Raw genomic sequence first — 16521 nt, 5'->3', positions numbered from 1 at the left:
GAATATGGCTCGCAGACGAAGTGCTGTCTGGTTGGCTGCCACGGGCAGCACGCAGACGTCAGAGGTTCAGCCACCACGCAGCCAGCTCCCGCAATGTTCAGACTTGCTCAGGTCACTCACGCTGTTGATATCGATAACTTTGCAGCTGCGAATTTGGATTTAGAGGCTGGCAGAACGCGACACAATCGTGAGATAGACGTCAGAGCAGAGATGAGATTTGCTGCATTGTTCTACGTTGTACAAGCTATCGTGTTTTCGTATGCCATGCTAACATACTGCAGGCGTCTACTTATCTGCATGGCCTGCAGACTTGTCGAGTTCGTCGAACTTGTCAGCGTACTTGTGGAGAAACGGATACTTGTTAACCGTCTCCTAGTCCATCTGCTCTTTGATCGCATCACGCTTGGCCTGCAAGGCCGTCTTCGTCTCCTTATGCTTTGTGTCCTTATCAACCAATGCCTTCTTCTCTCTGGCCCACTTCTGCTGCTGCAGCGCCTCGCGACGTGGGAGTTCATCGTCCAGATACTGGTCGTAGAACGTCATCATGTCTAGCCATTCCGAGCGTCTTCCCAGTAGGCCTCCTTCTTGGCCGTGGACCAGTTCTTGCCGTACGCACTGGCGCTGCTGGCGCCGCAGGGTTGAATGTTGAAACCGCCGTAGAAATGGTACGCGGACATGGCGCGAGCGATGAGTGGCTCGGCGACGGAAGCGCCTTCGTCGTCAGACAGCAAGCAGATGGCTTTGGTGTCGACTGCCCCAGGGAACCCAGTGAAACAGTTTGACCTATTCAGGACTGCCTGCGCGAACCGGATGAGCATGTTGAAGTGGTGGTCGTTCTTCAAGTGCTACTTCTCGCGGCTGTGCGCGTCCAGTGCGTACCTAACGTAGTACAGTGAGCGAGTGCGAGGCTGACCGGCGTCTCTGGCTTGCTTGATAATCTTCTCAAGAGCGTCCGCAAACGTCACCATGACGGGGTGCTTCAAAGAGGAAACTTTATTGTCGCTGTTGGTGATGAGTGCGCGGTAGCCTTGCTTGCTGTGCGCCGATCGCCAGGCGTCGCCGTACAGAGACTTGTCAACTCTCGACGCTTCTTGCCACTTGTCAGGCTCTCTGTTCGCGTACTGCCTCGCGCCCACAGCCATATTCCACGCCTGGTCGACAGAGAGGTTGTCGGAGTCTGGCCCCACAGCCAGGTGGCGTACATAGATGGAGGCATGCTCTCGACTACGCGCATGGTACCCGTCCATGGCAGCCTTGAGACTGGTGTCCTGCACAGCGATCTGGGTCGGGTTGTGCAGAATGTACGCAGTGAGCACGTCGTGATGGATCCCAGCCAGAGCTGAGTCGCTGTGCAAAGTCCACTGGTACAAGCTCATCTTCTTGCTGATTCTTGCAACAGCAGGATCTCGATGCGCGGTTTCGTGCGGACATGGCAAACAAGACCTCAACAGAGGTGAAGGTGCGAGGCGTCGCGCTCGCTGAAAATACAGAACAGACGTGCAGGCTGTGTTCAGCGAATTTCCAGAAACACCACATCCGCTCGCCAGCAGACTGTCAACGAGACCCTCCTGGACGAGCGCAGCGCTCGAGCCGATAACGCGAACGCCATCGAACAATCGTTGAAGCATCGATTGAGTGATCACTATCAAAGGCTGAGAAGGCGGAGTATGTCCAGAGTCACTTGACCTGGCCGTGTACGCAAACGCGATGTCGTTGCTGCAGTACACATCTTCGAAAACCACCCACCTCCCCTGCCATACTCATCCCATTTCATCCCAACAACCTCCTTAAATCGGCACCCGCCTCCCCACATCCAGCCAGAACGCACACCTTTCCTGCAGCCGCGCGATCCTACCCTGCCCCAACCCGTCCGCAGCGACCACAAACTGCGAGCCCGTGCGTACTGCAGGGACCGACGGGACGCTCGCGTTGGTGAGTTTGTGCGTGTTAGGGTCGCCCGTCTGGACGAAGCTGGCCAGGGCGCCCGTGTAGCCTCTGTACGTGAGGGAGTCGGAGGTCTGCACAGGGTTGAGCTGGTTCCACTGCGCGTGAGTGTTAGCGTGCATCGCAGACAGAGAGTGGAGGGGGGGGCTTACGTAGATGGTGTCGCTGGCGTGCTTGGCGGGCGAGATTGTGTATTCGATCAGCCATCCGTTGGCGGCTTTGGTGCTGAGCCAGTACGCCGGGCAGGCTAGTACGAGGTCGCGGTACAGCAGCCCTGCGCGGATGTAGGTTGTGTTCCACTGGATTTCCTCAGCGGTGCCGGAGGTGGGGTATAGGGTTTTTGCTTGGAGGACGTCCTTCTCGCGCAGCCCCGGCAGGAAGCCGGTTAGCCAGGCGTCGAAGGAGGCAGTAGACGAGTTGAAGCCGTCGCTTGCTGTCTTTGCGTTTTGGAAGCCTGGGGGGACGAAGTTCTCGCCTTCGTGCAGGTTGTAGCTGGTCAAGACTGTGGGCGCGTTCAGCCTGCCCTTGCGTACAACCTCGCTCAAGGGGGAGGTGAGGAACGAGTCGTCGATGATGGGGCCGAATGTGAACGACGAGGTTGTGTACTGCAGGCTGGTGCTGAGCCGGAAAGCGCTGTCGCGCAGAGCCTGCAGGTCTGCCGTCTTGAGGCACGCAATCTCGTCGGTGCTGTTGGCGCAGCCTACGTCTGTGACGACCTGCTGGTAGAGCGCCTCATTCTCCGGGCTGTCGTAGCGGTACGTCTTGGGCCAGAACGGGGAGCTGCTCATCGCCTTGTGGAACAGCTTCTTCCCTCTGTTGCCAGTAGCGATCGTCTGGGCGACCACGCTCCCACCACCAGCGCTCTGGCCCCAGATGGTGACGTCGTCCTTGGAACCGCCAAAGTGGTGGATGTACTTCTGGATCCACTGCAGCGCAGCCTGCTGGTCCAGCAGCCCCGTGTTGAGGTCCACCTCTTTGCTCTGCGCGACTTTCTTGCCCGGCAGAAAGCCGAAGACGTTGGTGCGGTAGTTGGAGTACACGACGACATAGTCGTTGCTCTCGCTCACATTCAAGACGGGATAGCCAGACGGGGGGATGCTGAACTCGGCGCTGCCACGGATGAAGCCTCCACCGTAGAAGGTGAGGAGCACTGGCCGTAATTTCCGAGTTGGCTGCCACGGGCGCGAGTACACGCCCAAGTACAGACAGTCCTCGGAGCCGTTCACAGTGCGCTGCGGGCACATGTCGAACCCTCGATCGGTGTCGTAGGTGCCATTGGTGATGGGGACTGGGGGCTGGGGGGCGCGGAAGCGGTTTGGGCCTGCTGTCGACGCGCCGAAAGGGATGCGGCGGTAGTAGGTGAGGTAGTAGGTCGAGGACGTGGCGCCCTGGAGGGTGACATAGTCGAGTGCGACGACGGGCTTCGTCGAGTTCTCAGCTCGGAGATGCAGTGGCGATGCGGCGATGGCTGGGACGAAGGCGAGGAGAGCCACGGCACTCTTGGAGAACAGCATCTTGACGGTCGAACTCGCCATCACGGCCGACTCGCACCCAATATACTTCCCTACCTCGCACTAAACAGCGACCGCCGACCGTTGCCTCCATGTCTCCGCAAAATGCTCCCCAGATCGCGGGGGTGCACGGTTGTGATGTGCAGCGTGTTCGGCGGAACATGCGCCGAGACGAGTCAGGAACAGGCAAGGCCCGGTGGAAGGAGTAGGGGAATGCTTGGAATTTTTCCGCATGACGACTCCAATTCTATTATGATTACAAGTATATGGTATAACGGCCGGGGTATCCAACCAACGCCGATGCTAGCAATGCAGTGAATACGGCAAATGCCGTAGATGAAGTGAACGCCGTCCATGCAACTAAAGCCACAGCAACCACCTCACGACACCCCAGACCATGCCGACAGCACCCTTCAGCAGTCCGTACAAGGCAAAGAGGATAGAGGCAAACCGCAGTGCAACGACAATCGTCCACTCGACCGCCGACCATCCCCAGCTCATGATCCACCTCGTGTGGCGTCTCCGCTGCCGCAGCATGCGGTCGATCTCGTCGTTGATCTGCTTGACCTGCAGCGGCCCCTGGCCCGAGACTTCGCTGGTGATGTGCACGGCTTTGTCGCCGCTCTCCAAGATGCGTGGCATGAGGTCGCTCTCGATGCTGTCTCGGAGGTGCGTGATGCGCGTGTTGAGGTCTTTGATGGTGCCGGAGCGGAACTGCTCGCACGCAGCGTGCAGCGCAGACGTCGAGCGCTCGAGATCGTGGACGAGGATGCGAGCTGCGAGCACGTGCTCTTCCTTTCTCGGCACCGGGAAGAGCTGCTCCTTTGCGGTTTCTGCGGCGAGCGTGAGGAAGTGCGGTGCTTGAGAGCTGGGCGTCTGCGCGCGGCGAGCAATCTCCTTGGCTTTGACGCCGGAGCAGAGGAAGAGTGCGCGCACGCGGGCGATGTCTGCTTGGGTGGCCACGTTCTGCCGTTTCTCCCGCTGCTGCTCGTCGTCGCCGTCCGCGATGCTCCATTGTCGCTTGCCGTCGAGAGTGGGGCGAGAGGTGCTGCGGTGCCTGTTTTGGGCGTTCTTGAGGCCTGTCGGCGGAGGAACGCCTGGGAACACGCTGCCAGGGCGGGCAAGCTGCTTGTGCACGTGGTCTTGGTCGCGGCTGCGGACGGGTCCGAGGGTCGCCGCCGAAGAGGCTGACGACACACGCTCCAGGTCCATGCGCGGCGGCAGGAGTCGGTCGATGCGTGGGGAACGAGCGGTGCGGCGTTCCCGGGACTGGCGTGATATGTGGTGTTCGGGGTCGGATGCATCGTCGGTGTCGCTGAGCGCTGCGTGGGCGGGACGGAATGAGGGGAGCTGGAGATGATATCCCGCGTCTTTCTCCGAGGTGGCGCTGCCTGCTGTGGTCGAAGTGACGGTCCGTGAGAGAGTGGGTCGGCGGTCGTCGTCAAATTCGACCGAGTTGCGGTCGGAGACGGTGCTTGCGTCTGTGTCGTCTGCCCGGTCTCGTCTGAAGATGATGTCGCCGACCTTGGTCCCTTCGTGCTTCACGCCCTTGAAGAAACGCGTCACGGCAGAGTGAGGCTCTTTGGCATCCTGAGTCTCCCTGCGACGCAGCTTGTCTGGACTCGGCAGGCTGCTGACGCTGTCGCCTTTGCGATGGCTGAGCAGGTTCTTCACCGCGCCGGGTGCTGCGAAGATGGCGGTCCCACGGCTGCTCGACTCCTGATGCTCCTCGCTCGTCTGTCGAGAACCCTGCTTTTTGTCGAGGCCTGCCGTCTCGTGCTCGTGCTTGCCGTCGTGGTCGTGAGAAGAGTGGAAGATGTTCAACTTGCTTCGTTTGGCCTTGCCGAGATCTGAGCCCGCTCTGCTGGGCGGTGGAGACAGGTCGCTTCCCATGTGTGGAAAGTGTTTTGCGTAGAGTGGCGTACTCGGTGCGGTGCTGTCCTCTTCGATCGACGACCGCGGTTCTGCCGACTTGATGGGCGACAGGGGGTTCGTGCGATTTCTGGGGGGCATCTTGAGCGCAGCATTCTGGTCTATCCTCGCAGCGCTGCTCACGAATCGAGGCACTTCCAGCGAGTTGCGTGACACCTTTCCATCAGGGACGTCGTCGAGGGCCTTCCCCCATTTGTCGGGCGTGTCCGGCGTAAAGGTAGCCGCTGCTTTCGAGTCGATGCCCTTGGTCTGCAGCTCGAGCTTCTTCTTCATCTGCAGCGCGAGCGGGCCCGTGTTGTGCTCGGCATCAAACGACTTTCGAGTCCTACGTGCATCGATGTCGGAGTCGGACGATTCGCTGTAGCCGACCGAGTGTTTCCGCGGACTGCCCCTGCCCTTGCGGAGTCGCGAGTCGGCGCGGATGGTGGGGAGCAGCCGTCGCTTGCGGCCACGCTCACTGCCATGCTCGCTCTCGTCGGCGGTGTTGTCGGCGGTGCCAGGCAGGCCATCCACCCAGCTTCGTCGTCTCTTGTCGGCGTACTCGTTGCTGGGTCGTGGTGACAGAAAGTCGTGCTTCTGCGGCTTGGGTGGCTCGCGCCGAGCAAAAATCTTGCGGCCGTTGCGGTCCTCGATGGTGGTCTTGTTGTCGCCGTGCTCGAGCCAGTATGCGTCCGCGAGCAGCTCTTCTGGGGTAAAGCTCCAGCCCTGGTGTGACTTTGGGGGTTTGGCTTGTTGGGCCTGCGTCTCGTGGTCCGTGTGCAGCGCTGGCAGCTCTACGCCGTCTTCTCGGCGGTACCCAGGTTTTCCCGACTGCTCGGCGACCTGGTCGACCCAGTCGTGGACCTGGTCGATGTCGGCAAAGTGTGCAGGCTCGTGGGGAAGCGCGAGCCGCTCGCGCGCTCTGCTCCTGCGGTTGCGGAGAGCCTGGATGGGGTTGTAGGGGCGGCCCAGGTCGTGCTGCTTGTTGGCATACGACGGCGTGCGTGTGAGCTGTGCCGTGGGGCTGCCGGGGACGGCGTTTGACGAGTAGATGAAGTTGCCCGGGGCGTGGGCGTCTGCCTTGAGCGGCGGCAGGAGCTCCAGCAAGCGCATGTACTCTGCTCGAAGCTCAATGTATGCGCGTGCCTTGTCTCGTCGGACGAGGGTCGCGAGCGAGGGGTTGGCGGCCTGGGAGGTGGGCAGCGCCATGGAGGCGCTCCGCTGCATGCCCGTGGACATGTGGCGCGAGGGCGAGCCTCTGCCGCCCATGGGGGACATGTTGCGCGACACCCTGCGCTGCTCGTTCAGGTACTGCCTCAGGCTGCTGCCCACGCCGGCGTTGGAGAAGCTGCCCTCGCGCTGGGCGGCAGACGGGGCCCTGGACTGGGAGCCCAGCAGCTGCGAGGCGCTGATGTTGCGGCGCCGGCTCTCGCTCAGGTTCAGGGCCATGTGCACGAGCTGGTTGGGGTCGACGGCCGGCGGGGGCACGCTGCTTCTGGCCTTGGGCATGCGCAGTCGGCCGTGGTGGTCTGCCTCGGCCGGCGGCGAGCTGCCTGGCGACGTCGTCCTCCTGCTCTTGCCCTTGCTGTCAGGCGTTTTGACATGGCGGGCGCTGTGTCGAGGGCCGGGGAAGCCGGGGTCCAGCAAGAAGCCGCCGCCGCCAGACCTGCCCGCGCGCGGCCGGCGGTGGGCAAAGTCGTGCTCGTCAATGGCGTCTGCGCCCAGCGGACTGCTCCCTGACCCCTGGGAGACGGCGCTGGCGTCTCTGCTGCTCCTCTGGCGCGGTGAAGAGCCGCCCTCGCCATAGCCGACGTGCGTGGGCGGCGTCTTGGAGCTGGAGGCGAAGGTGCGCGACGACCTGGCTGACGGCTCGGAGGAGAAGGAGGGGCGGCCGTCGCTGGAGGGTGCTGACATGGTAGGGCGGGTGGAGAGTGGGCGGTGTTAGCTGTTGCGCCGAGGGGGGCGCATGGTGAGTGTGATGGCTGCGCGGTGCAGGTGCAGGCGCGGTGCAGGCGCGGTGCAGGCACAGTTGCAGGTGCAGGTGTAGGTGCAGGTGTAGGTGCAGGTGCAGGTGCAGGCGAGCAGTGGGCGGCGAGAGTCAGGCGTCGAGAGTCAGGCGTCGAGAGTCAGGCGGCGAGAGTCAGGCGTCGAGCGTCAAGCGTCGAGCGTCAAGCGTCGAGCGTCAAATGTCTCCTGGAATGGCCGCAGAGGCGCCAAAGCAGCGAGGGCGTGCCGGACGTGCAAAGGCTGCAGAGTGCACAGCAAGCCATCGTTCGGCGTGCGTTCCGTTCGGCGTCGACACGACATCGGCTGCACCCCGGACGCTTGCCTCGCACGTCACTGGCCCCATGCCCTCCCTCCACTCATCTGCCTCACTTACCACACCACGTTGGCACGAGCGAGCTGTCCCAGCTCAACAGACCCGGTGCCATGGTACTGTGACATGTCCAGCTACACGGCACCCACCGTGATACACACACGTGATCAACGACAGACAGATGCAAGAGACGAGACGACAAGTCCACCGAAACAGCACCCGCAGGAAAGCAGTCCACGCCTGCGCATTTGTAGTCCACCATCGTCCCACTACGACCGCTAGCATGCACTGTGATACTGTCTTGCGCCAACGAGCCTGCACGTAACCGCAGCGAGCTTTTACTGCGCGGCCGCTGTCCGTTGAATGAGTGGCGTCTTCAGCTGGCGTGGTCAGCATAGGCAAAGAACACTGTCTGCAGATATGCATCTCCTTCGAGGAAGATGACTGTTCATCTCTGAGCGTGAGCACATCTTGCACACTGGAAGCTGTAAACGTCGGTCTTGTCTAGCTGAAAGAGTGATGTGAGCTGGTTCTTTACAGGGCTCGTCTTGAATCTGTCCAATATACTGCAGAGCGCCTGGCCTCCCAACCACAAGCGTCTTCCAGTAGTTGGAGTAGCTTAAGCAGAGCACATTAGGTGACACACAGTCTGCTCGCATGGTGGTGCATCGATACGGCAGGTCATGGTTGCACTGCGCTCAAATACAGCGTACGTTGCCAAAACAGAGTAACCAGCCAACCTTGGACTACACCGTCATCATGTTGGTGCTCAAATACAGCGTACGTTACCAAAACAGAGTGAACAGCCAACCTTGGACCACACCGTCATCACGTTGATGCTCAAATACAGCATACGTTACCAAAACAGAGTAACCAGCCAACCTTGGACCACACCGTCATCATGTTGGTGCTCAAATACAACCCCTCGATCGTTCAAGACAATCTCACCGTGCTTCCGTACATCCTTCATGCTGATACGTCCCAACCTGGTAAACGGTAGCGAGCACGGTGAGAAAGCTGAAACGCTGAGTCTTCGTTTGTGAGGCCAAGGGCTTACGAAGCAGCAGCAGCCGTGCCTTTGCGTGCTGCCGTATGCCTTGTACGTCAGCGTGGCCTTTGTCATGGAGAGGAGAGGTTTGCGTCCAGTGATCCGGCATAGATCCAGGCAAGGCGTCATCTGGCATGCGCCGTGCAGTAGTCCAAGGCTCGGGCGTCCAACAGAAGACGTCGTCAGCCGGCGTCCGCCTTGAGTGCGCTCCCTGTGGCATGCGTTCAAGGGCCTCGAAGCGGTCTCTAAACACCATCCCACGACAAGGCCGAACAAGGTTCCGTGGCAGCTGCTGGTCCTCAGCCTCGGAATCCTGGGGGACCGATGTCACGCCCATATACCGTATCCCGGATCACTCTGGTGTCGAGAGGGCGGATACGTGTCTGTTAGCAGCTCAACACTTCTCGTGTAATCGTATTGCGCCCCACCACCTTCACAAGGGCAACATCTTCGCACCGTGGTGTGGCAGCGAAGAGCGGCCGGCTACCGGCAAGGCTGTTCACGATCGAGAGGTCTGCGAGAGCCAAAATCCAGATGCGATCCATCGGCTCGCACTTGACTTGACGGCACCAGCAGCACCAATGGGCCTGTGGTCGGCGACTCTCGTGAAATCAACAAGCCTTCCGCGCGCTGATTCGTGACCACTCGGCTCCGCTTGCAACGAGGCGGATAGTCCGGTAATCGGCCGCGAGGCTGGACAGGGAGGGGAATCTCAGAGGTCAGAACGACATTCTAACGGAACGTGTCTGCTGGCTGGTGGCCGCGATGATGGCCGTGATGATGGTGCGTTGGGGTGCATGTGTTCATCTGTTGACAGTGCGACTGGAATGCAACGTCGTCCTCGACGCCCTAGCTGCAAAACTAGCGAACCTGCACCTCTGGATAGCGATAGCATGACCAAGCCGTCATCACAACAGCTCGCTCTCCCCAGTCAGCCAGCCATCAAGCCTTGCGTTGATAGACTTTGCAGTCGCTCAAGGCGGCCTGATCCGACACAAGGTTTCGAACGGGGGTTCTCGTTTCCTGTTGATTAGCTGGCCAACCCGGCAAAAGCAGCCTTCTCCAAGCTGTACGCGTCGCCCTGCGTGATTCGCGCCAGGCCCGAGGACTTTGTTCAAGCTGAAGCTCGAGGGGCCCAATAGGCGTCCAGCTCGCCTTTTCAGGTGGTGGCTGCAGCAAAGCCGCCCACTCAGATGGCAAGTGCGAGGCTGACGCCGGCTGAAAACACAGCCTTGTCGCACTCCACCTCTCCCCAGCAAAAACCCCGTCTATCAGGCAGCTGCATAAGTGTATTTGGCACGCCCGGCCCCCGCCTCAGACCGACTCGAAATCACAACTGAACCTCCTGACATCTCGACCTCCCACCACCGCTGGCTCCATCCGCATTCGTCGCCGTTTGAGGAACCGGCCCCACCCAAAGAAGAAAACCGACTACCACATCCGTCCCCCTGCGCTCTACCATAGCCTTTCTGGATCTGGAGAGCCTCCATACGTTCATGCCTCCGACGAGAACAAGAGCAAGGATGAAAGAAGAAGCACCAGCTTCCACCATCTCGATAGCAACCCAGACCAGTGATTCCGTCGAGCCGCCCTCCATGTCGAGGGAAGGGGTCGCCGTAGCTCCCGTCCATAGTCACACGCCCACTTCTCCCACCCTCCACAGTTCTTCCAAGACTCCATCGCGGAAGGTGTTGCGCTTGAAGTGTCCGCTGTGCTCAGACTATCCCGACGGCTTCCGGAGCGAGCATGAGTTGCGACGTCACACCAACCGTGTCCACAGAAAGACGCGCAAGGTCTGGGTAACCATCGACACGTCGCCGGACAAGTCGTTCCTCGCAAACTGCAAGGCCTGCCAGACCGGTAAGAGGTATAACGAATGCTACAATGCTGCTTCACACCTCCGCAGGATGCACTTCCACCCGCACAAGCGAGGCGAGCGAAAGATGACGGCTGCCGAGGCGCGCAAAGGTGGGAAGGCCACAGACTTGGACCCTCCTATGGATGTCTTGAAGACGAACTGGTTGCGAGAGGTCGACGAGTTTGTTGAAGGTGACGATTCGCCCATGGATGGTGTCAGGAACGACTCCTTGACTTCGCCGCCGCCGCAGCTGCAACGGCCGTCTCAGCAGCCATTCATCGGTACAAAGACGGAGTCGAAAGCGCCGCCAACGCCAACAACACCTTCTACCCGATCCATGGCCATTGACAGTATTGTAGATAAGGTCGATGCCGCTTAAGCTTGTTCGCGGGGCGTTGACGAGCGACAGACTTGCCCACACTCGGGCTCAGAATCGCAGATGCCGATAGCTTCACCGTGTAGAGCAGGATGTCGATAGCGTTACATGCAGGGCAGGGCGTCGATAGCGTTACATGCAGGGCAGGGCGTCGATAGCATTACATGCAGGGCAGGGCGTCGATAGCGTTACATGCAGGGCAGGACGTCGATAGCATTACATGTAGGGCAGGACGTCGATAGCATTGCATGTAGGGCAGGCGGCCTTACCGGCAGCAGCCAGCGGACGGATAGGGCTGCGAGCATCACGCTAAGCAGCGACAAGGCTATCTGGCGGCCATCAAGTCGGACTACCTGACTCTTTCACACCCCTCGACGCAGACACGTCTCACCAGGTACTGCGCAGCGTGCTGACACGTCGACACGCTTTTCGTTTGCGAGAACCCATCAGGCTCACTCGAAGCTGCTCACAAGCGGATTGGGCTAGGTTCAGGGGGGGGGCTGGGAACAAAAAGGTGCCGGTGAACGGCCAGCCTGGTCGTGTTGGGCGACAGCGAGTAAGCCTCGGAGTCGATTGCATGCTGCTTCTGGCAATGCGCCCTGGCTCCACATGTCCATGCTCTTGCTTCCATAGTTGCATAGTTGGGCGCTCGCATCCCAGTCCAGGTCGAGGCAATAGCGCGGCTCATGTCGCTGAATACGACACGTCGTCGTGTGCTCGGCCAGTAGCGTCGAAATCCATGTCTGCACGTCGCGGCTGTGTCTTGATTATGCAGGATTGTGACTGCGAGCAAAATGCTAGAAAAGTAGAGGAAGCGAAAACGAAGTGGATTTAAGAGCACTCCAAGTGTAGATCCCAGAGGTGTGGAACCGTGGGTGACGTGTGACCTGGGGCCAATGCGCGGAGATTAATGGCAACCGCGTTGCGCATCCTTTCTCCACCACCAATACACGACGTCGCACCCGTACCTGCAGAGCGCGACCAGGTGATCTTACCATGGACTCGGAATAGCCACATCGCTAGCCAGCAAGACGAGCTCAAGAGACCCCAGCGCCGTCTCGTTTACGTGGCGCACTCTGTTCCAGCAGTACAGCCTACAGTGTCTCGTGTCAACAATGACCGTGACACCACTGCAGCCTGGTCGAATTGTTAGATTGGCATTTTCGCAAGCGAAGCAGCGGGCCTGCCAGACTGTATAGCCTCGTTTACGGACTGTAGACATGAGTCGTGCTCGAAGTAAGCTGGCTCGCGCCTCCAAGACCGCAGTTGTACAGAACTTCGTCAACCTGGGCAACTTCTATAGCCTGCAGCCGTGGCAGGAGTCGTTGAGGTGGCGTTTGGCGCCCAAGCGCAGAGTTGATGGCAGCCCACAGCACGGTGTCAATCTGGGCAGCCTGTACAGGGCGACCTTCGAGGCTGAATACCTACAGCCTCGAGGCTGGGCATACTTTGAAGACGGCTCCATCTTTGTTGCACGTCACTTTTACGACCATGACGAGTTCCAGCAACTGATGAATATCGCAGCGTACTTTGTGCGCAGCCCCTCCGACGCAAAGGCCGGCTTAGCCTCCAGGAGGACGAAGCACGGCCAGGCGCAGTTGGTTCTCATCGAGTGAGTCACTTTCAGAGCATTCGCAAGTCACTAACCGACGCCTGTGGTTAGAAAGGCCTTTTGGCCTCTACAGGAGGCCCGGAGGACTCGGTGGTTCCACGCATACGCTCGATATGCGCAGACTGGGGAGACGCTGTTGGCTCCCGATCAGCCTTTCCATCCAATCTGCTTGCATTTAGATCCGACACGAGGCTTTCCCGATTCCGTGGACATGGATGAACGTGCGGTCCCTATGCTCGCTGCCGAAGAGGATCTCAGGCGGAACCCACCACTGTTAGCTAGCTTGCAGACATTCCGCGGCACCTTGAACGAGGGCACTCTGCAGCCGAATGTTCGCCCGGACAATGGATTGAGGCTTCATATCAATCTGCAACAATCTCAGCGCATGTCTCCAGCTTCACGCCGAAAGCACCTCGGCGACTACCTGGCTTGGGTGTATGACAGGATCCAGAAGATCGAACAGACGACGGCAATCATGGAAGGGCCTGCCGCAGAGATTGCCTTGGGAGCTGCGCATCCCGATGCAGGAGGGCGTGAGCCCGAGCTGCGCCGTTGGAAGGAGAAGGCTTCGGATCTCGAACAGGAGCTGGCCAATACTAAGAGCAGCCTGAGAGCAAAACTCCCACCACGGAAACCACGCATGAGACTACGAAAATTCCCAGTCGCCTCAGAGACAATAGATTCATGGCCTAAGAGAAGACATGCCAATGCGTACCCTGACTCCCCCTTTGGACTCGTTAATCAGGACGAGATCCTACCTACCGATGCTCTCGAGCTGCTTCGAGACCACAGTCGAAAGCAAGGGAGATGAGCTGCCGTAGACGTCCAGTCTATTCACCATCAGGGCTGGCATGTTCTTGGCTGCTGCTCTATCATGAGACATTGTCAGCGCCCCACCCTACGGGATGGCCAACGCTTATCCTGCTCGTACATTAATCACCATCCATGCATAGCCAAGGCCTCAAAGCTTCAAGTTCTGTGAGTGCAGAATGCAGCCTAGGTTCGCAACAAAGGCACCATGAACCAAAAACACGATCCACTTCCAACGCATACTCGACGGCACACTCACAGTATCAGTCACACGTCTTTTGAACAGGACACGACCAACGGACATCGTCGCACTCGCAACACTTTTTGATTCGGGGTATCCAACTATACAAATCCGCCCACCAGCCGTAAGCACACACCGCATGAGAAACATTTTCGTAGGAAAAGTGGAACGCCTCAGCACCAATCAACTCCGCGCTTGTTGTACAATAGGAAAACATGCCACATGCATTCGTCGTGAGTAGGTCGCTTCGCTTCCAACCTAGCAAGCCCTTGAGTAAGGGGTTTCCGACTTGGGGGACTGCAATGCGCCGAGCAACGGCGATCCCGCGCGGGACCATCCTTCGCCTCCGCAAATCCGCGATCCCTGGACTCGGGATCTGGCAAATGGCGCAGCCCTACGCACCGCCTCGTTTCACCGCGCATGCGGCCTCGTGGGGCCATGGCTTTCTGCGCCTGTCGGCGTTATGGTGTCGCCGTCTACACTCGCCGTTTCGACGTGGATGTTGGTTTCGACCTGGACCTTGATCCCGTCCGTCAGCGAGGTCGTCTTGATGATCGAGTCCTGGCTGCCTGTGGGGCTGACGTCACGCAGGGAGCCCAGCTGCGATTTCCGCGCTTGACTGCGTCCTCGGCGGTGGTCGACCATGCGCGACAGCCGGTTGCTGCCGCCGACGATGGTGATGGAGCGCGCGGGCACCGTCTCCTTGTCCATGGACACGAGGCCGTAGTCTTCAGCGTCGCCGGGCCGGGCGGGGTTGTTCGTGTTGATGGTGGTTACGACCGTGCGGTTGTACTGCGCGGTGGATATGTCGTTTGTGACGAGGATGCGGCGCGTCAGGGCGTACAGCAGGGCGTCGATCCAACCGCACGAGGTGAGGAGCGAGCCGGCGACGCAGAAGAATACATCAGGCATCTGCGTGCCGGTCATGGCGACCATACGACCGACCGCGATAGGGAGAGTGAGAACCACGTAGACGGCCGGGTACATGACCATGAACTTTGTCGCGCGCATGAGCTTGGTGGTGTCGTTGTTGATGATGCTTCGAATGCGGCCACGCAGGTGAACAAAAACGTGTCCGTAGATGGCAATGGTGCCGAACTCGACAATGAAGATCCACAGGTAGTGCAGCCACAGTCGTTCGTCCTGGTATTCAACCGAGACCCAGCACTGTATGTACCATCAGCCAGCGAAGCGTGCTTGAGGTGCAGGCTACTCACCCATCCACCGGCGCGCGCGAAGTAGCGGTCCTGATGCATGACGGGCCCCAGGAGCGTCAAGATCAGAGCAAAGGCCCACAGCGCTAGAATCGAGACGATGAACCAACTGTACGGCATCTTGTATCCCTTGACCACGCCCAGCCAAGTGTGGACGGCAATGGCGAGGACGAAGAAGCCGCTCGAGACGTCTCCAATCTGCAGGAACCACGCCTGCAGGAAGCAAGGCGCGGTCGGGGCCAGGATCTTGTTGATGCGCAGCCAGTGGAAGGACATGACGAAGGCGATGGCCTGCTGCAGGTCCGCGAGCAGCAGGTTGTAGATCAGGATCACGTATTGGTTGTACCCCACATACTCCCGGTAGTGTTTCCGCCAGCTGATCAGGCGGTGCGTGATGAAGACGAGCAGGGCTGTCACGCCGATGAGGGACATCATGGCGAAGATGGTGACGGGGATCAGACCGGTGCGGTAGACGGGTGTGAGCGGATCCAGGCTGTCTGGGTAGGCGAAGTACCGCTTCTCCAGCACGTGCCTGGGTGCTGTGTCGAAGGCTGCCATGGTGGGAGTTGACTGCGTTTGGGTATCTCGAAAGGAACGTTGTGAAGATCAGTGATGAAGGTTGTCCTGACTCGCGGCCTTCAAGACATTGTGCAGAACAAAGCGATGGAGCAACAGGTTCAGTATCAAGTCGGCCGGATAGACTGGTACGTGCCAAACGGGAGGACAGTACGAAGGGGTTCTTCGTCGCGGGACCGATGTGGCGTGCAGCAGTATACAAGGAGTGGGTGGCTCCAGACGTGTCTTCCGTGGCGGTGGACCCTTTGGCGCTGAGAGGATATTGGAGTAGAAAAGCAGAAGAAGAAATGGCTAAGACGAGCGGTGAGAACCTAGTTCAGTGGAGAAGTCTGCCATAATAAGGGGATGAATCTCCAGTCTGCCGCTGACTTGGGCAAGAAACGAGACTAGCGAGCATGCGGGTGCGGCTTGCTTGACGGCTGCTAGGTAGCTTGCCCCGGACAGGGTTCAAGGTGAGGCGTGGTCAGGGGGCCCTCGGCGCGCTGTCAGCCGGTATACTACTACAGCCAGCCGAATCGTCTCTCGTTGCGAAGACGCCTTGACACGGAGCGAGTCGAGGGACGTCGATCAGGATGGGCGTCGAGCATTGCTGCCCGTCTGGACGGGGACGCCGTACCCACACGCCGATCTCCAGGCTCGCAGGGCAGTTGGGGTGGGCCGTCGAGAGCGAACTGGGCTAATGTCGCATGATGGATCTCAAGGGCCGATAGCGTTGGCAAGAGAAGCAAGGCCGCAGCCACCATGTGTAAACGCGCCAGCATGTCTGCAGCTCCCAACGGATCGAGGAGCAGCGCTGCTCAGGGCGGGGCCAGCCGCGCCATCATGCACGTTGATGCACGTTCGCAGCTGGCAGTTCACGATAGACGTTGAGTGGTTGAGTGGTTGTGTGGTTTTGTGGTTGTGTGGTTGCGTGGTGGTGGTGGTCGTCGAACTTCCTCCCCATAACACGGCGCGGTGAATGAGTGTCACGATCGTGAATGGTTCCTGTGCGGGGCCTCGGTGCTTGGCTCCGAAGTGCTTCTTGTTAGCTGATTGTGGGGGATTGCTTGGCCAATCCTTCACGAGCATCCCCAGGGTGAATCCACGTCTGGCATGGACCGGAT

The 16521-nt window shown here is 59.6% G+C and overlaps 8 protein-coding genes across 8 annotated transcripts, besides 5 other annotated features; 2 read left to right on the top strand and 6 right to left on the bottom strand.

Annotated features, from left to right (window-relative positions):
- Positions 1-372: 372 nt before the first annotated feature.
- EKO05_0004293 (uncharacterized protein) lies at positions 373-546 on the bottom strand (the record flags this gene model as incomplete). Its single annotated transcript, XM_059636355.1, has 1 exon — positions 373-546. One exon carries the CDS (start codon positions 544-546, stop codon positions 373-375), a length of 174 nt encoding a protein of 57 aa, XP_059492338.1.
- Positions 547-548: 2 nt separating this feature from the next.
- On the bottom strand, positions 549-818 carry EKO05_0004292 (uncharacterized protein; the record flags this gene model as incomplete). The annotated part of the gene is made up of 1 exon (XM_038945550.1): positions 549-818. One exon carries the CDS (start codon positions 816-818, stop codon positions 549-551), a length of 270 nt encoding a protein of 89 aa, XP_038800102.1.
- A 27-nt stretch (positions 819-845) lies between these two features.
- EKO05_0004291 (uncharacterized protein) lies at positions 846-1628 on the bottom strand (the record flags this gene model as incomplete). The annotated part of the gene is made up of 1 exon (XM_059636354.1): positions 846-1628. One exon carries the CDS (start codon positions 1626-1628, stop codon positions 846-848), a length of 783 nt encoding a protein of 260 aa, XP_059492337.1.
- Positions 1629-1787: 159 nt separating this feature from the next.
- EKO05_0004290 (uncharacterized protein) lies at positions 1788-3458 on the bottom strand (the record flags this gene model as incomplete). Its single annotated transcript, XM_038938677.2, has 2 exons — positions 1788-2042; positions 2097-3458. The coding sequence occupies 2 exons, from the start codon at positions 3456-3458 to the stop codon at positions 1788-1790; spliced, it is 1617 nt and encodes a 538-aa protein (XP_038800101.2).
- Positions 3459-3815: 357 nt separating this feature from the next.
- On the bottom strand, positions 3816-7280 carry EKO05_0004289 (uncharacterized protein; the record flags this gene model as incomplete). The annotated part of the gene is made up of 1 exon (XM_038945549.1): positions 3816-7280. The coding sequence occupies one exon, from the start codon at positions 7278-7280 to the stop codon at positions 3816-3818; it is 3465 nt and encodes a 1154-aa protein (XP_038800100.1).
- Positions 5223-5258: a tandem repeat.
- Positions 7281-7354: 74 nt separating the features above from the next.
- Positions 7355-7444: a tandem repeat.
- A 19-nt stretch (positions 7445-7463) lies between these two features.
- Positions 7464-7510: a tandem repeat.
- Positions 7511-7550: a tandem repeat.
- A 2704-nt stretch (positions 7551-10254) lies between these two features.
- Positions 10255-10968, top strand: EKO05_0004288 (uncharacterized protein; the record flags this gene model as incomplete). The annotated part of the gene is made up of 1 exon (XM_038945548.1): positions 10255-10968. The coding sequence occupies one exon, from the start codon at positions 10255-10257 to the stop codon at positions 10966-10968; it is 714 nt and encodes a 237-aa protein (XP_038800098.1).
- A 1217-nt stretch (positions 10969-12185) lies between these two features.
- Positions 12186-13388, top strand: EKO05_0004287 (uncharacterized protein; the record flags this gene model as incomplete). The annotated part of the gene is made up of 2 exons (XM_038939006.1): positions 12186-12577; positions 12629-13388. The coding sequence occupies 2 exons, from the start codon at positions 12186-12188 to the stop codon at positions 13386-13388; spliced, it is 1152 nt and encodes a 383-aa protein (XP_038800097.1).
- Positions 13389-14039: 651 nt separating this feature from the next.
- Positions 14040-15400, bottom strand: EKO05_0004286 (uncharacterized protein; the record flags this gene model as incomplete). The annotated part of the gene is made up of 2 exons (XM_038938823.1): positions 14040-14795; positions 14846-15400. The coding sequence occupies 2 exons, from the start codon at positions 15398-15400 to the stop codon at positions 14040-14042; spliced, it is 1311 nt and encodes a 436-aa protein (XP_038800096.1).
- An 888-nt stretch (positions 15401-16288) lies between these two features.
- Positions 16289-16345: a tandem repeat.
- Between the last annotated feature and the right edge of the window lie 176 nt (positions 16346-16521).

The sequence above is a fragment of the Ascochyta rabiei genome, chromosome 6 (genome assembly GCF_004011695.2).
Source record: "Ascochyta rabiei chromosome 6, complete sequence".
Classification (NCBI taxonomy): domain Eukaryota; kingdom Fungi; phylum Ascomycota; class Dothideomycetes; order Pleosporales; family Didymellaceae; genus Ascochyta; species Ascochyta rabiei.
This window is presented reverse-complemented; position numbering and strand designations above follow the sequence as displayed.